The sequence below is a fragment of the Sylvia atricapilla genome, chromosome 19 (assembly GCF_009819655.1).
Source record: "Sylvia atricapilla isolate bSylAtr1 chromosome 19, bSylAtr1.pri, whole genome shotgun sequence".
In the NCBI taxonomy this organism is placed as follows: domain Eukaryota; kingdom Metazoa; phylum Chordata; class Aves; order Passeriformes; family Sylviidae; genus Sylvia; species Sylvia atricapilla.
The window spans coordinates 3,769,110-3,790,736 of record NC_089158.1 but is presented as its reverse complement, the minus strand read 5'-3'; the positions used below and the strand labels follow the sequence as shown (position 1 = coordinate 3,790,736).

Sequence of the window (21,627 nt, the reverse complement as noted above, 5' to 3'; positions counted from 1 at the left end):
TGAGTATTTAGTGCAGTGGTTAACCTGGAACAGCTGGATTCTCCTTGGAGCTGCTCTCAGCAGTGTTTAGAAGGCAGTATTTAGGTCTCTCATGGGAGAGCCCAAGCTGTCCAGGCAGCTGGGAGCAACCTTCCTCCATGGCAAAGGCTGCTTTACCCCTCTTCCCCCAGGTCTGAAGAAACTCCTCTGTGGACAAGACAGCTGAGCATTTAACAGAAAAGTGGAGTTTACTCCAAAATGCCAAAAGCCTAAAGGATGTGTCAGTGGCCTTGGGCAATTAACATTGGTATGGTCTCAGGCTCAGAACAGATCATAAAGATTTCCATATGACATACGTCTAAGACTTTTTTGTGTAAAGAACAGCCCTGGTTCCCTTAAAATGTTGTATTTGTTTTGATTTTAACGTAATGCACTGTAAGACAGACCCAGTTGTCAGTGATGGTGCACTCCAGAAGGCTTTGTGCAGAGGGCCACGCCACGGATATGTCTAAAGAGGCATTTGTCTGATCCACAGCAGTCAATCTTCATGCCCCCAAGTAGAGACATAATAAATCTTTGGGAAACTTTAATAGCCCAAGTGTAGACAGAAGTTTGGCATGAAACAGTGCTGCTCCCAGCTGCTGGTTTTGCTTCTTGGTGAATTTGGAGCCTGATGACAACGAGGGATCCCAGGCTAAAGAGAAGTGCAGGAGGTGACGTGAGTGAAGTGCTCTCCCATGAGGACTGTGTTTATGTGGATCTCCTGGACAGGAGCAGATGTATCTGAGTTTCTCTGAACAACTTCTTGTCAGTGCTGGAAGTGTCTTTTGGTCCAATCAGTTTGCTAAAGCATCTGCATGGTTGTACCATGTCCTTACTCATCCCACTAACCTGTGTGTGTGAGCCAGACAAGTTGTGACTTACCTCTTTCACCAGCTGTGGTGTCTGTTGCCTGGTGTTTGCCCTGTGTGTTGGGGACACGAGGAGTCCAGGAAGGCTTTCCCACTCCAGGATGCCCAGTGCTCTCTTGTCATACTGGGGCTGCACTGTGGAGTGAAGCCACAGTCACTAAATAGGGTTCATGGAGAGGTGACACTGCTCTTGGTGCTGCTTCTCCCTGTCTCTTCTGGTGTCCTGTTTGTTCCTGTCCTGTTCCTGCCTCGTGAGTGATGAGAAACTAAGAGAAACTGGTCCCTTGCACTCGGAGGGGCTGGACAGAGTCCCATAGCCATGGCCTCTCAGGAGTGGCCAGGACATTCTGTTTCACACAGACCTCCCTCTGGGGTGTAGCTGCTCCCCAGGGCTTTGCCCTGGAGCTGTGTGCTCTGGAGCCCCTCTGGAACTGCCTGTGAGGCCAGGGCAGGGCAGCACACGGGGAGAGCAGGCCCGTGGGGACAGGCAGCATCACTGAACTCTGCTGTGCAAGGAGGGAGAACCTGCTTTGGTCCTCCCCAGCTCTGCCTGGAGAGCAGCACAGGCTGCATGGTTACCAACAGCATGGGAGGGGTTTTAGGAGTTGCTGTGTTTGGGAATGAGCACAGCCACGAATGTGGTGTTTGCACAGCCTGGGCACCCCACGTTCCTGCTGGAGAGAGGAAGCAGTTACTGCTCTTTACCAGGAAAAGAGGGAACACTGCCAGCACGGGCAGTGGGTGTCCTCAGCAAATACAGCACCAGTAAAGCTTAACCAGAGAAAAGGGAAAGCAGCCATGAGCAGGGGGCTGCCCTGTGAGACCTCACCTGCTCTGTACCATCAGTGCAGAGAGCTCAGAACAGCCCCACTCAACAAACATCACCATCCCCAGCACTAAAGCACTGCAGGTTGGAGACCTGGTCTCTAGCCTTGGGATGCCCAGGAAGAAATACACCATCATCCCCATTTTATTTTCTTCCTCCCTGTTTTCAGAGTCCTGCTGGGCCCAGGTGTTGCTTCGTGTCACCTTTCTCAAAGCTTGTGTTTGGCCTTTCTTTCAGGAATTTTCGGAAGCACCTCCGCATGGTGGGGAGCCGAAGGGTTAAAGCACAAAGTAAGTGAGCACCTGGAAGTGTGGCTGTGAGGAGCTGGGCTTTGTGGGGTTTGTGGGAATTCAGTTCATTGAATGTCCCATGCAAGTGTTGGTTGAAGGGACCTGGCTTTGGGCTGGAGAGAGGATTTGACCTGTTGGTGCCATTTTATTGTACAAACAAGAAGGTCAGGTGGTTTTAAGTGTCCAGGACATGTGGATGCCTGCAGCAGCCTGGAGGCTGTTCCCAAGGACTCTCTGCTGTGGCTGTGGGACATCTCTGGTGCAAGGTGTGGAAGGAGAGCTGCAGCATCCTTGTCCCTTGTGTGGATTTTGGTGATCACTGGTATGGAGGCCAGTGAGGAGAACCCAAGCTGGGAGTCCAGCAGAGCTGCCTGGCCTCTCTGCAGCTGTGACCAGCTGTGGCTCCATGTGCCACACAGCCTGCTGGCTGTCCCCTCCTCCCCTGTCCCACTGCCATCTCCACAGCAGGCTCAGGGGAGAGTTGCCTGGTGGGAGCTGAGATGGTGGTGAAAAGAAGAAAGAAGAAGATCGGAGAAGAGATTGGAGCAAAGGGCAAATCAGGGAGTGTTATGCCTCACTGGGGAAGAAATCACCTCTTAGGCCTGCAAAATGGCAGTTCCCTTTCCCTGGGGAAGGCAATAATCCTCCAAAACTTGGTTGGGCAACTCCTTTAGTGCTGTGAAAGTGGTGTAACCTGCTCCTGGGAGCTGAGGATTGCTCCAGAAGAGAAAGCACCTTGTTCTTCCCACCCCCTGGCCAGGCATCATGTACAGAGTGCCCACAGCAAAGCACTGCTGAGTTCAGTTTGCATTCTTTCCTTTCTCATATGCTATGGGAAGTGATCAGCAAAGAGCTTTGCCCTTTCCAGAGTCTTCATTGGCACCTGAGTTAGCACTGCCTGATGTGGACAGGGCTCACCTCCGGGAAACTCAAGCATGCCTCTGCCTCAGGAACTCTTGGGTCATGTTTTCAAAGCTTTCTTTGTGTGCACAGTAGCTGAATGCCTGAGTTTAACTCAAAGCTGAGGATGGAGATCACCTGAAGAACTGAAGATGTGGTTTGTCTCCCCAGACACCCACCCTCGACACACTTCAGCACAGGCTGCTCTTGTGATGCTGATCCACAGTGAATTCCTGTGCTGCTGTTTCTCAATGCCCTGTTGCACACTCTGTCTGCCACCAGAAATAGGTATTAGTGCCCATAAGTGGCTGTTAATCCCAGCATAATGGCGCTCACATGGGCTTGCCAAGTCAAACCTGGTGGTTGCCAGTTCCCAGGAATTTGCCTGTGGTGCAGCTGTCTGAGCCAAGATCCCTGGATTGTGCTTGGGAAATGCTGGTGCAAACAATACAGCACTCCTTGGGAGGAAAAAAAGCCATGAGTAGTGCTCATAAGAGTGCAGGCAAGCGAAGGCTGAAGGATTTCCTCTTTTGCAACAAAATGTAGAAACCATGAGCTTTCCAGAGACATCCCCTCCCTGCTGTTTGGTCCAGCTCTGACTGGGATGCCAGTAGAACATGAAGGGAGAACTGACTGGAGAGCTACAGCTGCCTTCTGGCCATGCAGGTGTCATTAGCTGTGCTGTGCCTGTTTCTGTGAGGCCTTGGAGTCTGAGCACTTACACTGGGACATTGGACTGGCCTTGGTTAAACTGAGGTTTGAGCTGTGTGCGTTTAAGGAGATGCCATCAAGTGTTGTCTTTTTTCTGTGTTCCACGTTCATCCTGTGCACAAGTGGGCCCTTTGTCTCTGCTGTGTGGAAAGAACTCACGTTTGGCAAGAGGAAGGACCAGCCCAGGGGAGTCTGTGATGTGTGGCTTTGGTGGCAATCTGCTGGATGATTTGTTTGCTGGCAGCAGCAGAGGTGCTTTGGGATCTGTTAATGTCGTGCTCTGGTTTTATCCTTTAGCATTTGCCGAACGGCGTGAGAGGAGCTTCAGCAGGTCCTGGAGTGACCCGACTCCCATCAAAGCTGATTCCTTCCATGACTCTCGAGAAAGTGAGTTCTGAGTCCTTTGAGCTTCCTCCTGTGGGCAAACCCTCCAGCAGTTGTTGACTGGAGTCCCACTGGAGTAACTCCTCTGTGCCCTTCTGTCCTGTCTGTGATCCTTTTTTAGTTTCCTGAGATCGGAGCAGGTAACGCTCCAGGTGTATGTACCTGTTCATCTGTGTGTACCTGTATTTATTTGTAGAGCACCACTCATCCAACCTCAGGTTATTGAGCAGTTGCTAAAGGGTACCCAGTGGTACAGCTCTCTTGCAGCCCTCTGTTCCCATCATCCCTTATCCTCTTGGCACAAAAGAACCTCTCTGGAAGCTCACCAGTCCAAGGCTGCCTTCACCATAGTGGGGCTAACATGGCTTCCCATGTAGGAGCCCCTTCTGAGCTCTTTCCTAGTGTGGAACAGCTCAAGAACACAGCTGATGAGATGGAGCTTTGATTTCCTGCACAGGTGATAGCTTGGGGCAATCTGATCTTCATTTGGGCTGCCAGGAATCCCTCTGGGAATCCCCAGTAATGCTGCCGTGTTCTGCTTGAGGGGACTGAGATGCTGTTGTGTTCATTTACAGGAAGGAATGCCAGCATCTTCCCACTGTACTCTTAAAAAGGGAATGGCTGTTTTACACAGATATTTGTAGGCAGGAGCTTGGTGGATGTGAGTTTGCCCATGGTGAAGGGAATTTCACTAATGAAATGCCCTCATCTACCAGGTAAGCACGAGATCTGGCCCTGCTAGGTGTAGAAGACCCAGGTTGCAGGGGGAGGTGTATGAAAGGCCAGGTTCAAAACATGACCCTGATGTTTGGCAGTCTGATTACTCCCTGCTCCCTCAGCTGCCCGGAGGCGAATGGAAAAGCCATGGAAAAGCCATGGAAAAGCCATGGAAAAGCCATGGAAAAGCCGTGGTTCACACAGGCTCCAGGCACTGCCCAGCGACACTCGGACATCCCCAAGGCACAAACAGTGGCACCTCGGTTCTCTTTCCTCAGTCCAGCAACCATCTCTGTTTTTAACCTTTTATGGTCAATTATATTCCTTCCAGATGTTTTTTTCCCCAGGAGGCATTGAAGGCCAACAGGTAAGGTCGATTTGGAGAACAAGTTCAAGTCTACTGTTGCAATATGACTGTGTTTGTTGCAGCTGTCCTCACGCACGCTCTAAGACTTCTCTGCCAGGATCAGTCTGACCAAGAAGGCAGATTTTCTTTATAATTCCTTAAAAGATGTAGTCAGAGCAGTAATTACTACAAGGAGACCAGCTTTGAAGTCTTTGGACTTTTGCTTATCAGCCTGGCAGTGCTGAAGTGTAGAGAGTCTGTCTGTGTTCTGTCTCCTTCACCATTTCTGGAGTGACAGGGTGACTGTTGTGACTTAGCATTTGAAAACCAAGCTTGGTGACTGCAAGAGTGATGAAGTTCTTGTGAAACGTGGTGTGAGCTCTCTGTGCACTCTTCATTTGTTACATGTTTGTCTGAGACACCAGCCCCAGAGTGGTGTCAGTCACTCTGTGGGTGACAAAACAGCACAAGTGTCGTGGCACCTCTTGTGAGGAAGCTGCCAAGGCAGGATGGAGTGGGGAATGCTGTTCTGCCCTTGTAATGCTCCCTGTGTTCTGGCAGGCCATGACCTTCAGGATTCCTGCGGGACTCTGGATGGTGACTTTGACTTGAACTGGGAAGCAGAAAAGGAACTTGAAGCCATGGCATGTGACGGAGAAGACTTTATTCCACCAAAAATAATGGTGAGAGTTTCCACAGCTCATGCTCTGCCTCGGGCTCATTCTCTCAGTGTTGCTAAATTCAGGATCTTCATGGAAAGTTTGTTGTATGGGCACTGCCCCAGGTGTCTGTAAGGGTCACTCAGAGGTGAACCAAGACATGACATGGGTTCTGTTATTGCTGGAGGTTAGGCATTGAAAGAAAACTAGAAGGAGGGACCTGCAGTCTAAATCAGAGCAGAACTGACACCAACACAGAATCAGGTCAACCTGAGGCTTGTTAACCCTGAAAGTAGAGACCTGAGCACCACTGCCAGCTCTGTTCCCACAGCAAGGAGCTGAGGGGCCTGGAATCACAATCAGGCTCTGGTGCTGCTGGAGCCAGCTGAGGCTTCAGCCAGCGTTGTCAGGCACTGTCTGACACCTGCAGCCCTGTGCCTGCTGTGCCTGGTGCAGTGCCAGCCCTTGGCTGGGCCCTGTGCAGGTCCCACAGACACTGAACACTCCCTACAGCTGAAAGGAGATTTTGCAGGAGTGATCCTTGCTGGGATACAGCCATCCATGGTGGTGCATGAGTTGCTTCATCCTCTGTGCACCCCACTCTCCCCTTTTCAGACTGTTCTGGACCCAGTGCAGCCTGAGGGCAGAGCTGTGTGCTCCTGTGTTGGGGGTCAAGGAGATGGTGACACTCAGGAGGACTTGGCAGGGCTAGGGATGCTTTGGGCTTAAAACCTTCCATTGGGATGTGGATAGACTGGGTTAGCTGCTGCCTCGAGTAACACCTGAGAGCAGCTGAACAGAGCACTGTTTTGTGGCCTTTGTGCTTCTGCCCACACTCCACTGCCTTCTCCTCATGTTGTTGCATCTTTTTTCCTGTTTGCAGCTCATTTCTTCCAAGGTGCCCAAAGCAGAGTATGTCCCAACAATTATCCGCAGGGACGACCCCTCCATCATCCCCATCCTCTATGTAAGTAAAGCAGTTCTGAGCCATACAGAGACTTTTTTATTTCCCTAGTTCCTGTTAAGTTGACAAAATGCTGATGTGATTTGGCAAAGCTGTCAGGAAGGGGCTGGGGATGTGTCGAACCCAGCTTTGGGGTCTGGAGTAGCTTTGTGGGGGCTCAGGTCTAGGTGGAACAGTCAGGTGTTGTGGGCATGGCACACGTGGGCTCTGGGCTCTGCAGGCCCAGCCAAGCTGCCTGGGAGGATTCTGAAGGGAAGGCAGGTCAGGCATGGCCAGGCTTAGGGCTCCTCCTTATGCTCATCCTTGGGATTAGCAGCACTCGGAGCTCAGCAGTGAACCAGCAGCCCCATCACCCCACACGCAGTGGGGCGTCCCTGTAGTCACTAATTTAACTCTGACTTTTCACTGGGAGTTTGGCCTGAGCAGGTGTCTGAAGCAGCAGTGAGGAGTCATGGGTTACTTTTTCCTAATCACTTAATTTGCAAGGGAAGATGAGGCTGAGAGCCCAGCAAGGCCAGTGTCAGTGTGCAGCAGGCAGTGTTGCTGGGTTTAGCCTTGCTGCTCTTGCCTCTCTTCCTTGGAGGGTTGTTCAGTTGTCCTGATGACCCTGCTGTGGCAGAGGCAGCTGTGTTGGGAGTCCAGCTGTTTGCCAGCCAGCTTGGGCAGGGGTAAAGCCAGAGGGTGGCTGCAAAACATGGGCCAAATAGGCATTGCTGATGTTCACTGCATCTGAGGGACAGTCTGTACTTTGGACATGTCTGCAGGCTTCAGCTTCAAGCCTTTGGGTGGATTTGATCTTCATGGACTGTTCAGTCTCCAGCTTCTGTGCTGGAATGTGATTTAGGGTGAGGGTTACTGCTGCTGTGACCAGCAGCCATCAGCTGCTGTACTTGTGCTCTTAAAGCATCCTTGGAATGTGATTGTGTGATTATTAGGGAGCTGGTGAAGTGACACTGAACCTTTATATGTCTCCTGTCTTGGTTTCCAGGACCATGAACACGCCACCTTTGACGACATCCTGGGTACGTGAGCATTACCTCCTTTCCTTACCTCCTGGCCAATGCAAATGTAGCCATCAATATTTAAGTCACTCAGCTGCCCTGTGCTTCAGCTGCCACTCACAGAGGTGTTTTTGTCACCCCAGTGACCCCTGACAGTCAGTCAGCTGCTCTTGGATGTGCCGCTGCAATAAACACTCAATTCTGTGGCCTCTTTTCTGGGCTAAACTCACTGTTTGTGGCAGGGAAACTGAGGCACAGGCAGCAGGTTCACTGTACCTGTGGTGGGGAGTGGGAACAGTGACAGAGGGCCAAGAGGGCTGGGGCTGCTCCAGAGCTGTGGTCAGTACAGAGCAGTGTCTGCTGCTGTTCCATCCCCTCCCTGCTCTGTCACCTTGCTGACATTTCCTGCTCCCCACAGCATGTACTGAGCGCCCCTGCCAGCTCAGCTTCCTGCCCTCAGGACTGAGTGTAAAGAGATAAAATTAATTTTGAGCTTTGTCTATGGTTCATCTTTTCCAATATATTTTATTTTGTTTTGTTTTTTGCAGAGGAAATAGAGAAGAAACTGAACATTTATCGGAAAGGCTGCAAGATCTGGAAGATGCTGATATTTTGCCAGGTACATGAAAGTTACTTAACACTGGGGTGATTTGCTACAAATTTGTCTTTTTCTATGGGAAAAGTGACATAGAGGAACCAATATTCCAAAGTCAGCATCCATTAAAGTCACTGCCAAGACACATCTTTCACTTCCCATTTCCCAGACATGGAGCAGTCTCAAGTTGCTGTGACAGCAGGAAATCAAATCTGATTTAGTGAGGCCAAGTCAAGAGCTGGGCTGATTCTCTCAAGGAGCTCCAGACAAACCAGCGTCAGCACTGCCTAGAAAGGATTCCAGAGACAGGAACAAGCACTTGCAGCATCTTAGATATGGTTTCCACCCAGCTTTAGTGTGACAGTGACAGTGGTGTGTGTTGTGGGCCAGACTGGCAGATGGCTCAGCTGGGAGCTGGAAGCCAGAGGACACAGGAGAAGAGTCAGGCTAGAGCTGTGGCTGGGACAGTCCAGGGGCTGCTGGATTTGGGGGTTGTTGGGGATTTCCTTGCCAAGTTTGCTGTTCCTCGTGGTGGTCAGCTGTGGACTTCCCTGGCAGCTGTGCCTTGAGAAGTGAGGGAGGTGACCTGACTTAGCTCCCTCCATGTGCCTAGTGCTGCAGAGGAGCAGCTTTGCTTCACAGTGACCTGGAGATTTTAATGTTCCTGGTGTTGTGTCAATCTGTTCATGCTTCCTGCTGCCCAAGTGCATTTCCTCTGCAGTGCCAGCCCTTGCCTGCTGTCCCTGCTGTGCTCAGCTTCTCCTCTGCCCGCCCCCAACATCCCCAACTGACAGGGACTTTCTTGTCTTCCCTATTACTCTCCAGCCACCCACAGTGGCGTTTTTAATCTATTATTGTGCCTTTCTGGAGTGATGTGGGCACAGAACAGCAAAAACCAGAGAATCCAACCCCCAGCACACTGCCCGTGTGTGGATGTTCCCTGAGCGTGCCTGCAGTGCAGGGCTGCCCTGCTCCCTTGTGGCACTTCTGGGAATGGCTGGGGTTTGGAAATGGATGGAAACACATCCAGGGTTTGTTTCCTCAGGGCCTGTGCAAAGGGGTTTCCATCTGTCTGTCTGTCTCTTGCAGGGAGGCCCCGGGCACTTATACTTGTTAAAGAACAAGGTCGCCACTTTCGCCAAAGTGGAGAAGGAGGAAGATCTGATCCTGTGAGTGGCTGTGTCGTGTTCTGGGCTTGCATGGCATTTTTCTGCTGGGTTTGCTCAACGTTTGCAGCACATGGTGGAGCAGGAGAAGTGAAGGGAGCTGGGATGGCTTGGTCGGGGGATGAGGAGGCTGAGGAGACACTGAATAGCAGCTCACAGCTCATTCAGGGGTGACAGCAAAGGTGGCAGAGCTGAGCTCATCTCTAGAGTGCTGCAGCTCTGCCACCAGGAGATTTATACTTCTGTCTGTTTAGTGTCTCTGTGGATAGAGACTGTCAAAAGAGGAGGAAAAAATAGTTATTTCTACTAAAAACGGCTTTGCTGACCAGAAAGGAGAGTATACACCTTGAGCCTCTGGTGCTGTGATACCATTGCTAAGCTGGTGACTGTGGCAGAAATCCAGAGTGTTCCCCCACAGCTGGCTCTGGCCAGAGGGAAATGGAATTTGTCTCTGTAAAGCCTGCTCAAAGTCCAGCCTGTTACTGAGGAGGCTTTTCACTAACATGCCAGCCTTCAGCTGGGAGTGCTGAGCAGTTTTGCTGCTCCTTGCAGAGAGTAAAGCTTTGCCTGTTTTGCTGCCTACTCGCTTGTGCTGGCTCAAACTTGCTTGGCTAACAGTGCCTGGATGTGGAGGAGAGGATGTACACCAACCTGTTCCTACACAACTTTTTGTTGGCATGAGAACTGAGTATTAAAATCAACATCTGCTCAGCAATCTCATGCCCTGGCACAAACAGTGTCTGTGGAATTCTCCAGCACGTGTGCAAATCCACGATTCTGAGCCCATCCTGGGCATAGCTGCTCCCAAACTCATAAATCAGGGATCTGCAGAAAGATGCCAACACACAGCTGAAAGTTTAGGAGCTTGGAAATGAGTGTCTTCATCCAGCTTGTGTGTTCCTGGGAGGCAGTGTTGAGGAAAGCTGAGGCTGCAGGCTGGTTGGAACACCCATGGAGGAACTTCTGGGCTTTAGAGCCCCCCAAAAGTCAGCTCCAGCCCTCTGCCCAGGAGAGGGGTTTTTTTGAATTGTGTTTCACATCCCTCAGGCATTGAGTGCCTGGTCACAGTCACTGCACATCAAGGGGAGTGACTGTGAGCAGCACCAAGCACAGGCTGACATGGAGCTGCCTGGGCTGTGTTGTCTCACTGAGAACAATCTCTCCAGCTGTTCCCTGCTGATTTCATGCCCTGGAAATGAACCAGTGCACTGATAACCCTTGTGTTCAGAAAGGGCAGTTGTTGAAAGAAATGGGAGAGAGGAAGCTGGAGGGAATATGAGGTAAAACTGTCAGTCCAGAAGCCCTCCTGTGGGGACTTTGCTCCTCACCTTGGAGCTCCCTTGGCTCGATGGGCTGCTCCTCCTTCTCTGCCACATGACTTGGACCTGCTCCTCAGGCCCTGGCTCTGCCCCTGTTCCTCCTTGTCTGAGATTCAGTGGCTCTTCCTGAACAGTTTCCTGCCCAGGCTACAAACCTTAGGCCCTGTCTAAGTGCTGTGTGCACACATCCTTGGCATTAATTGTGCCTATGAGGAGATATATATATATATTTTTTTTAATGATATGTTCTGTTTTTTCCAGCTTCTGGAAGAGGTTGAGCCGGCTGATGAGTAAAGTCAATCCTGAACCAAATATCATTCACATCATGGGCTGCTATGTTCTTGGAAACCCCAATGGGGAGAAGGTAGGAGCTTGTGGGTCACCCCTGGAGTGTCTGCTGGGCCCAGGGAGGCCAGAATCACACTGAGAATTCTAAATCTGCCTCTTCTGCTGGGTGGGAACGTGCTGCTGTCCTGTCCCCGGGGAGCTGTGAGTGGGAGAACCACCCTCTGGATTGTGGGGCAGGGGAGGAAGGATTAGTGATGTGCAGGACGAATAACTGAAACATTTGAGGAGAGGAGTTGTTCAAAGCACTTGGTTTATTTATTTACTGGTGAGATAGATGTTTTAAAGGAGATGGGTGGAAGGTTTTCCAGAACAAAGATGGGCAGTTCTGGGTGCTCAGGAGTCATCATGGTTTTCAGCTGTTAACTCTGATATGTTTTCCTTTCAGCTATTTCAGAATCTGAAAAACTTAATGAATCCTTATAGGGTTGCCTTTGAGTCTCCACTTGAACTATCAGCTCAAGGTAATTTATTTCCTGTACAAAGACACACCCCCCCCTCCCTTGCTAACCAGTCTGCCTCCTTCAGGGGGCATCTTTGTGAAAAAGCAGTTCTGACTCCCTTAAGTCCTGCCATGGTCTTTGTTTTGCTCATAACCACCTTGTGTAATTCAGCTGCTGCCCGTGGCTTTACTCTTGCAGTTCCTGCATATGTTCACATTTCAAATGCCCTCTTTGTTGTGCCTGAGGCTGCAGAGGCCTCTCCCAGGATCCTGGTAATGCAAAGGAGATGGATTTCCAGGCTGAGTGTAGGAGAATCCATCATTATTAGGGCATGAGGAGTCTGTGGGGGAAATGCACATGGAGCAGAACCTTTTCTGTAGCCAAGTGTGCTGGGGTCTCTTCTCCAGAGCTCAAACCACTGGCACCAAGTGAATTGTGTCCATAAGCAACTGGGATATGGCCCATCAGAACCATTCTACAGCTCAGTCTGCTGGCCCTTTTCCTTTTTTTTTTTTGTTTTTCCTGTAGCTCAGGATATTTCAAGAAGCTACAGGATTTTTCCTGTTTGCTGGTCAATGTCAGTAATTCACAGTGCAGTTTCACAAGCGACAGATTCTGAATTTGCCCATTTCCTTTTATCATTGCTGTAGTTCTTGGCAGATAAAACCACGCAGGATTCAGCTGTAGGCACTTCTCTGCTGCCCACACCTCTGGTCTCAGCACTGCTGGGTTTTTCTTACCTCCCTTCACCCTCAGGAATGTGCAGGAGTTGAACACATTGGTGTTCAGCTGTGCAGAGTTCATAGAATTGCAGAGTTCATAGAGTCACAGAGTTCACAGAGTCACAGACTGGTTTGGGTTGGAAAGTACCTTAAGGATCACCCAGTTCCAAGCCCTCCATGGGCAGGGACACCTCCCTCTAGGCCAGGCTGTTCAGTTCTCTGTGCATGATCAGTTCAGCTGCACATGGTGCCTGCACAGGTCCCAGAGCAAACATGCTCAGATGTGTCCAGGAGCAGCTTGCAGGGAAATTCCCGGGTCTGTGGGCAGCTCAGCAGGCCAGGCAGTGGGTTCTGTGTGCAGGCATTAAAGCAGCTGAGCTTTCAGGAGGCTGGGCTGAAGGATACATTTTCATTTATCCCCTTCATCAGTCTGGGACGTACTAAGAGTGTACCCTCATAATCCTTTGCAAAGTCATCTAAAACTAATCTTAATCAGGCCTCACAAGTGAAAATCCCCTCCTTGAGCCCTGCCTGAGTGCAGGGTTGTTTGCCCTTGTGTTTTCAAATGCACCTCCTGGCTCCCTGTGAGACCCCCTTCAGTCAGAGGGGCTGCACAGCTGTCACTGGTGTGTGCTGTGAGCTCATTGCTGGGAGCACAGACAGGAGCAGGACTGGGATGGCCTGGTCATTTAAAAAAAATATGTATTTTTTAATTTGAATTTTCAGTGTTAATTATTTTTAGCGTTTCTTTACAAGGAGTTAACTCTTGGTTTACTCTGAAGTCCCTGTGCCTCATGCAGGCTGTGGCTGATCCTCTCCAGCCCCCAGCTCCCCTGAGCACTCAGAGCAGAGAGGTCAAAGTCTGGAGACAGACTTTGTGCTCAGTTCCTGCCCCCGGGGACAAACCCTGCCAAGGGATTACAGGGAGCTGTTCATGGTTGAGGAGATCTAAAAAGATGTTTGGTTCTCACGGGCCCCTCCACGTGCCCAGTGTCACTGTTTGCCCTGGATGGGTCCCTGTGCCCTGCCCACAGGGACTGGGGGTTTGTGCTGCTGTGTTGTCACCTCTCCCTCGTGCTCCTGTCAGGGTGTGACCCCTCTGCCTCATTTCACTTCTAGGTAAGCAAATGATTGAGACTTACTTTGACTTCCGCCTTTACCGCCTCTGGAAGACCCGCCAGCACTCCAAGCTATTGGATTACGATGACATTTTATGAGCTGGAGAAGACTTTGCAAGAGGAAGCTCATCACCAGTGTCCAAGAAGTCATGCTTTATTGCAGAGAGACTTTTTTATTGGCACAGGGAGCCCTTCACAGCCCTACGGGAGGCAGCAGTGCTAAAGGGAGGGAAGGAGGAGCCCTCGGAAGTGTCGGGAGGAAAAGTCTCCTGGGCCAAGAGAGACTGGAGGGAAGGGGGTGACAGTGACACCTCACTGGCCTCAGTCCGAGCCGTGGGGCCTCAGGAGGAGCTGTGTGAAACGAGGACAGGATGGAGTTCCTGGCAGAACTGAGCTGTTTTGGGTCAGAATGGGCCAGATTTGATTCCAGGTCCTTTTAAAGACTTTTGAAGCTCAGGTTTTCTTACAAAAAAACCCACAAACCCAATTAACCCATGCACTACAGTGAAGAAGTCACCAGAGCACAGAGGGAGCAGGGGGTTGTCCTGGTGGGACTTTCTGTGCTGGGAGTCCTGGAGAGCAAGGACTGCTACACCTACTCCTGCAAGCTTAGAGCAAGATGATCCCGTTTCCATGTGAATATATACTGGGATATAGAATTGAAACCTTCTTTTTTGTTTGTTTGTTTTGTTTAATAGAAAATATAAGTGCAATTTTTATAGCAAGGGAGGAGGTAAAATCCCTCCCGATATTTAATTAGTTAAAAATAACACACCATAACCAATAGATGAGGTATTTTTGGTCTGCTTGAAAATATATTCAGAATGGTAATATATCTTCTGTAGACATATTTAATCACCAGCAAACATGATTTTAACATAAGTTAGCAGACCCTGCATGTCTGCTGCATTGGTTTGGTTCTTTTCAGAGTAGCTGTGCTGCACTACCTGTACGTGCTGTCACGAATGTACAGTTCTCCTCCAGTTAGCCACAACTTCATTACTTTCTATTTTGCTGCTTGCAAAACTATGGAACTTTAGTTTTGCTGAAATACTTTAGGTTAGAAACGCGGGACCTGGCTGGGAAACCTCCGTCAGTCTCGCTTTGGTATAAAAATGAATTAGAAATTAATAGCCATGGTAATTAATTGTTCATGCCAGTGTTTTGCTGTGTGTTGGGAGAGGAGCTCTCTTCCTGTGTGGAGACCCCTGTGAGGGGGCTGAGCATTGAGGCATTTGGGAGAAATGCTTCTGGAAGGGCACAGCACGGGTTTGGAGCATGAGTTTGACTCTTCTCTGTTCACTTGATTGCCAGTTGTTTGTGCATAACCCACCCCTTTTCCCCTGACCTGTTTCTTGGTCTGAGCTGCTCAGCCCTTTCCTGTGCAGGACAGAGAAAACCCTGAGCTCTGTCAGAGCAGCCTGAGAGCCCAGGTCTGTACTTGATATTTGATGGTATCTTTTGGAATCTATTTGTTTTTGTTTGGTTAAGTAAGGGGGTGCTTTTTCAGTTTTGGGAATGGGGCTTTTTCACATTCTGCAGTCCTTTCAGAGGACAAATAGTACTTAGATCTGTGTAGGTCACTGGCAATTCTGGGAGGTGACACAAGTTATTTCTTTTACAAGCACAGGAAATAACAGGGAAGGATTACCTTACTTTCCTGATTTCCTGGCATCTCAAATTTGTTGATTGTGAAGTGAAGGAAAGTACATGTACAAATCTTTTAACTACTTTCAAAGAGAATTTGGTGTTCTGATCTGTAGAGTCCTCCTTCCCCTGTGCCATACCTGTGGTTGTGATTTTGGGGAGCAGGCTCCTGACTAGAACTGCTGAACCCTTTACATTTAGAGCAGTTTTATAGCAAAACTTTTGAAGGGATAATGTACATACAGTAAGGAGAGGAATAGGTGGGGAGATATAGTCTAAGGTCACTGAAAGCCACACAGACAGGTGTGGGCTGTTGCCTCCCCCAGGTTGGGGACTTTGGTAGCCACATCTCATCCCTGGACTCAGTCAGGTTTGCCAGACTTACAGTGAAAGGGAAAACAGGCAACAGGCTGTAGCTTTTGGAAGAAAATGCCAGATAGAAAAAGAACCCCAAATTTATGCCAATTACTGCTTAATGTTGGAGCTTCCACCAGACTGTGGTGAGAGGTGGGAGCCAGAGGTGCAATGAAAGCACAAAGTCACATTATCTGGAGAAGGAAATGGTTGTGGGAGGATTAAAATGCTGACACAAAACTCTCTCCCTTTCTGACCCTTTCACCTCCTAACTGGAGACAGGCAAACTGTTCTTGTTTCTCAAATCCCAATTCAGTGAACTTGGTAGCATGAATGTAGCATTGTGGAACTATTGAAAATCTTATTTAACCCCCAAAGGGCCCATTTATGTATCCACTTGAGTGATTTCTCTGTAGAACTATTGTATATCCTCACTAACCACTTGTAGTACTTGGGGTGCAAAGTAGAAGGTAGATTGTGATTTCTGTGTTGGAATGGACACTATGGACTGTTCTCCTGCTGCAGTTTATGGGATATGACAACTGATGAATGCATTTCCCTCCAAAGATCTATATTCCTCATAGCTTGTGATGTTTATGACATGAACATATTTTTTTCCTTTGTAGCATTCATTTACCTATAGAGATGAAATTCTCTCCGAGCTGTGACTGGAATTGAGTTGTGATGTTTGATGTCCTGTGTGTGGCAGCATCCTTGGTGTAAACCACTGGTAACAGAGGAAAACACTTTTATTCCCCTTTTTCACTGGTGCAGTTTTTCAGGTGGCTGCTGGGAAAGGAAGGAGTCAGCAGTGGCAAATAAAAATTCCAATTATTTAAACTTTAGAAGTAAAAATAGAGCTTGGAACTTCCTCAGTCAGAGCAGGCTGTAATGGATGAGCCCAGCATGGGCCCAGCCAGGATAGCTCCAAGGCTCAGTGTGTTCCTCACCCCCTGTGCCCCTGCAGCATCTCCTGGGAAAGCCAGGGCAGCACTCACGGGCTCAGCTCCCTGTGCCCCTGCAGCAGCCCCCAGGGGTGCTGGGGCTCCCTGCAGTGCCCTGCCAGGGGCAGCTGTGGCTGCTGGGCACACAGGACAGTGTGTCTTTCTACTCCTACCTGTTCCTTCAGCTCTCACCACCCTGCTCTCAGGGTGTGTCTGAAACCAGTTCTCTCCTGTGCCGCCGGCAGTTCCGTGTGCCTGGGCTGGGCGAGGGGTGAGCAATGAGCAGCTCCATCCCCACGGCCCTGTCCCAGGAGGGAACTGCTGCTGCTCCTCTGAGCTCTGCAATTGCCTTTAGCAGGGGCAGGAGAGTGGGGACACCCAGTTCACTTGACGAGAAGCAGATTAAATCCAGATGGCTGAATTGGATGTTCACCAGCCACAGGTGGGGATTTGTGCTGCCCTTGCTGGAGGCAGTGTTGGATGTGACCCCCAGCCCTTGCCTGGGTAAATGTGTCATCACACCTGATAAGTGTGATAAATGTGTTATGGCCCGGGCTGGCAGTGTCACCTCCAGGAGAGGAGGGTGGCAGGAAAGGCCTCAGCTGTCCCAGCCCTGCTCCTCAGCCTGGCTCATGTGCTGGGAGTGGCCCCGAGGATGTTCTCTGGTGCCTGCAAGGAATGTTCACTCAGCTGGAGAGGCCTGGGGGCTCCTAGGCTCTGTGGATGTGGCACTTTCAGAGAGGCTTTTCTCTTTTCCTCTTGTTTGGCTAGGAAGGAAAGGGAAGAAGAAAATTCAAGTTACCCATGGGATGTGGAAATAGATAAAAACAGATAAAGCTTTTTGCACCTCTGCTCATGCTGCAGCCACCAGCTTCCCTTTGCAGCTGACCTCCAGGCCTGGGAAACACAAATTCCCAGATAATCCCTACCTGTGTTTAAAAAAACAAAAGCAGAAAAATCCTTGTAGCTCCAGCAAAACATCTGACTGCCAAAGGTACCCAGCCAGCTCATCCTGCCTGTGTGAGGACTCTACTGTGGGATCCCACCTGCTCCCACCTCTGAAGCCACCAGAGCCAGTGCAGGGGCTCGGCCTCTGTGCAGGAAACTCCAGGAAGGAATTTATTCTTCATTCCTCAGCTGGAATTGCTGCCTGGAGCTCAGCACAGGGTTCCTCCTTCCAGTGGTGTGTCCGTGTGCTCCTGTGTCCTCACCCCAGGCTCAGTCCCCAGCGCTGGGGGATGCTCTGTGTGCAGGGAGGTGTGAGGCTGGGATGTGGTGTCCAGCTGTGTGAGCTCTGCTCGGGATCCTGGCACAGATCCACCCCACAAACAGCTCCTGCCTGGCTGACCTGGGCCTGGCAGTTCCTGTTCCCAGGCTCTGCTGCCAGGGCTGCTCGGCACCCTCAGCAGCACCAGTGGGGTTGGCTGAAAGAATGGAAAATGCTGGTTATAAACAGCCAGCCTGGCAGGATCTGGGAACGGGAGCATGTCCTTAACCTTAACCATTCTTAGTCCCACTGGAGATGGAATGCCAGGCTCACTCTGCTCTCTTGGTCTGAGTGTAAACGTTCAGCCCCTCACGAGCTGGTTTGAGTCACACTTGGATATTATTAATGTCTTAGTCTAGGATATGTTACTGTAGGAGTGAGAAAATCCTTCCAGGGCCCTCAGTTGGCACCTGCTCTCAGAACCCTCCACCAGGGATGTGCTGGGCCATGTTCTCCTCGGGGAACCAGGCCCCACTGCCAGGTGGGCTCAGGTAAAGCTCAGCTCAGGTCAAGCTGAGTTGCTCTGTGCTCTGGGTTTTGCTGTGCCAGTCTCTGGAGCTAGGGACAGCCCTTCCCAAGGATCCCAGTGTCCTCCCAAGGGCTGAGTGCTGATACAATTTTCCATGTCATCTGTAAAGACTTTGTGATCCTGTATTTTGTCCTGCTCACCACAGCCTATCCCTGGCTTTCTGCATCTTCCATGGAAGTGTTTTTTAATTCTCATTCTGGAAACACAAGCCAAAGTCAACTGGAAACTGTTACTGGCAAGTCTGCCTGTTAATGATCTCCTCTGTGGGAGCTGAGGGAGTAAATGGGTGGTTTGATGGCCATGACCCTGATTGGGATCATTGTTATTCCCAGGTGATCCTGCTGTGTCAATGGTAAGATAACCTCTTGCTGGGGCAGTGTATGATCTATCAAAGAGCACCAGGAACCAGCAGCAGCTTTGGTTCAGAAGTAACTTCAGCCCAATTTACTGCCAGTGTGAGAAATGTAAAGATTTGAAAGGAATAAACATTGTGGAAATGTAAAGAATCCGTCTGAAGAGAAACTACATTGCTTTTCTCCATAAATGTTTAGTAAATATTAAAGAGCTAATGCAACCTAATAATTTTTCACAGTATTGTATTGCTTTTAGAGTATCCATAAAAGTGGCAGAGGTAAGGACAGATAAGGTTGTTGCCCTATATTCCGAGAATGGGGATAATTACTCAGTTCATGGGCATTCCAATCTTCCTTATCTCAGCATCCCGGTGGCCTGGTGATAATCACAGCAGGAGTGCCCTATAAACCTTTAGCAGGAGGAGCCTCTCCACCTGCACTGCTGAGCTGAGAGAGACCCCCAAGCACTGGATGGAGCCACGTGCTGGTCCCGTGTCCCCAGGTCCTGGGGTGGCCCCTGCTGTGCTTTTTCCCCACCTCTACAGCCACACCCTTGGGCACAGCCCCTGCCCTGCTCCCCACTCTCCTCCCGGGGTCTGCAGGGATGTGTTGGGTTGTACCTGGGCAATGTTTCTCACCTGGGTGACTGAGCTGCTGCTGAGGCTGTGGACTGGTCACTGCGCCAGGGGCTGGTCACTGCCACCATCCCCTGGTCTCTGGCTCAGGACCAGCTCAGCTGCACGTTGGTTGGATTCAAAAAGCTTGAGTGAAAAGTGGGTGGTTATGAGATAATTGGTTTCTAATTTGTACTTTTAGTGCTAATTCTCCATTGTAGTAATACAGGCCCTCCTACAAAGTGCTGTAAAGGTGGAGCTGGTGCAGAGCGGGGAATTCAAGGACAGGGATCTTTGACCTTACCTTCGGAATGCCCTAAAAACCTCAGAGATAAACCCAGCCGAGTGAGGCCCCTGAGCAGGGATCCTGCTTCCTGCTGTGCCCCCGTGCTCAGAGCTGACTTTGCTGGGGGTCCAGGTAGAGGTGGCTGAAGGAACTGAGCAGGTTTGGTGTTCCCCATCCCAGGGAACCAGGCTGGAGTCATACCCAAATGTGCTGAATTGGCTGTAGCTTTTCTGCTGTGTATTTCCTGTTGTTCTTTAATAACACTATTCCTGGAACTGGGGTGATTTCATTGTGACACCAAGTAACAACACAACCTGAGCTCTCTAGGGCTGGGAGCCAGCGCCTTTTTGGGATCTTTTTCCCCTTGGAGTTCAGGCACCAGTTTTCATTTCCAGCTCCGTTTGATTCTGCAGAGTGAGGGGACATCAGCAGCTTTCTGAAAAGAAAACTCAGTGCCTGAATAGCAAAGAGAAAATGAAACAGCAAAGGTAAATGCGGAGGATAGGTTATGTCCAGTAATGCCCCTGAACTCTCAGATGATTGAGCAAGTTTCTTTCACCCAAATGAGAAAAAGCAACGTTATCAAAATAATGGGGGAATTGCCAGACCTCTTCAGTAGAATTGTTCAGCTGACAAACCTTGTGAAGATAAACCACTGCTGATTCTGCCTCTGCTCTCTGTGGAGATAAGAGGGAGCTGATAGTGTCCTGCTCTTCTCCCAAATCCAGCTGGAGTGCAGGGCAGTGTGGCTGCCTGGGTCCACACAGACCTGCCCAGCACCTCTGAGCACTCCGAGCCCTCGTTGCACTCCCATCCCAGCAGGATGAAGGCACAGCAGGGGCACAAGGAGCTGGAAATGCTGGACCCGAGAGAGCTCTGGGGTCAGAGAGCCCAACCTGGGACATGCTAGTTTGGGCCCAAAATGGTCTTGAGGGTAATGGAGAGATTTGAAAACAAGGGCTGTGATCTCTGAGGTCTCGGTGCGCCCTGGAGCAGCAGGTTGGCTCCTTGGAAAAGCGAGAAGGAGGTTACAATGACTCCAGCACTCTGGCTGTGGTTTCTGGCTACTGCTGCTGTCCAGGCATGGGGCCAGCCCGAGACTCGGGAGCCCTCTGCCATCTCTGCTGCCTCGGGTTTCTCTGGGGCTCTGCTGCTGCGTGTGGGATAACCAGGCCTTGAGCACTCGAATGTTTCTAGGGCTAAAGAAATGATTTAATAAAAAGAGATGTTTCTGGGAAAGCTGAGTTTTTTTCTCTTGTTTTTCTTGTTGTTGTTATTGTCGTTCTCTGGCTGAGAGAGAGAGAGTTTACAAACCCAGGAAATGGTACTTGGCAGGTGCTGTGTGAGGGGAATGATGTGTGATGAACCTGTGGTGCAGGTGAAGGACCTACAGGCACTGAGCATCTCAGGAGCAGAGCTCCAGAGGGACAAGAGGCCCAGATGCAGCTAAAAGGGGAGGAAAGCAAAAACTCCTGATGATTTAAGCAAGGGGCCATGTGAGAGCCACAAATCCAGTCAAGGGGATAGGACAGGGATAGCTCAGAGTGATCCAGGTTCCAGCAGCATCTGCGGCTTAGTGAGCATGGGGTGCTCAGGAATTTAGAGCGCATTAGGGATTGTGCCTCTTCCTGGGAGCAAGGTTAATCCCTGAGCACCCTCCCAGACACTGAAACAGAGCCCTGGAGAAATCCAAGGGAGGTTAAAGGCCTGCTAATCCCCCTGGGGAAAACAGACCTGCTCCAAAACACAGCACGTCCCCAGGAGGGCAGAAGGCAATGTATGAATTCTGATAAACCACTTTCCCTCCTGTGGGCCTGTTTGAGTAAATTGCCAAAGGGAGCAACCCTGGCTTGAACTCCCAGCTGCAATTTTCCCCTTATCTCCAATGCTGACAGTCACCTGCATGTTCATCTTCTGACAAATGTGGTAACTACAGCCCCTCAGCACCTAGAGAAACAGGCCAGACAGCTCTGTCATTTGAGCCATCTTACTTCAGCCCTGGGATCTCTCAGCCTCCATTTCTCCATCCTCCCCATTTGGGGATATTCTCCACGAGCCACCACCACAGTGAGATGGGACGTGCCATGTTCACCCCAGCTGTGTGACAAAGGACAGAAATCACATTTAATCCCTTGCCACCCACTGCACAGCCTTGTGGCACCACTGGTGCCCAAAAAGATGGTCTTTATCCTTTATTGTGGAACCATTCCATATGTCCTGGTTTTAAATCAGCACCA

At 50.2% G+C, this 21,627-nt stretch overlaps 1 protein-coding gene across 4 annotated transcripts in view; it reads left to right on the top strand.

Moving 5' to 3' along the window:
* Positions 1–16,089, top strand: part of NSMF (NMDA receptor synaptonuclear signaling and neuronal migration factor) — a 44,313-nt gene extending 28,224 nt beyond the window's left edge. For 2 of the 4 annotated variants that reach the window (XM_066332518.1, XM_066332519.1), the window contains 10 exons: positions 1,954–2,006; positions 3,915–4,004; positions 5,626–5,747; positions 6,607–6,690; positions 7,676–7,709; positions 8,237–8,307; positions 9,373–9,452; positions 11,030–11,132; positions 11,502–11,577; positions 13,398–16,089. In XM_066332518.1, the coding sequence (XP_066188615.1) occupies positions 1,954–2,006; positions 3,915–4,004; positions 5,626–5,747; positions 6,607–6,690; positions 7,676–7,709; positions 8,237–8,307; positions 9,373–9,452; positions 11,030–11,132; positions 11,502–11,577; positions 13,398–13,495 (811 nt within the window). In that variant the 3' untranslated portion in view covers positions 13,496–16,089. The remainder of the gene's footprint in view (positions 1–1,953; positions 2,007–3,914; positions 4,005–5,625; positions 5,748–6,606; positions 6,691–7,675; positions 7,710–8,236; positions 8,308–9,372; positions 9,453–11,029; positions 11,133–11,501; positions 11,578–13,397) is intronic. The other 2 variants (XM_066332520.1, XM_066332521.1) reach the window with 1 other exon arrangement.
* The last annotated feature ends 5,538 nt before the right edge of the window (positions 16,090–21,627 follow it).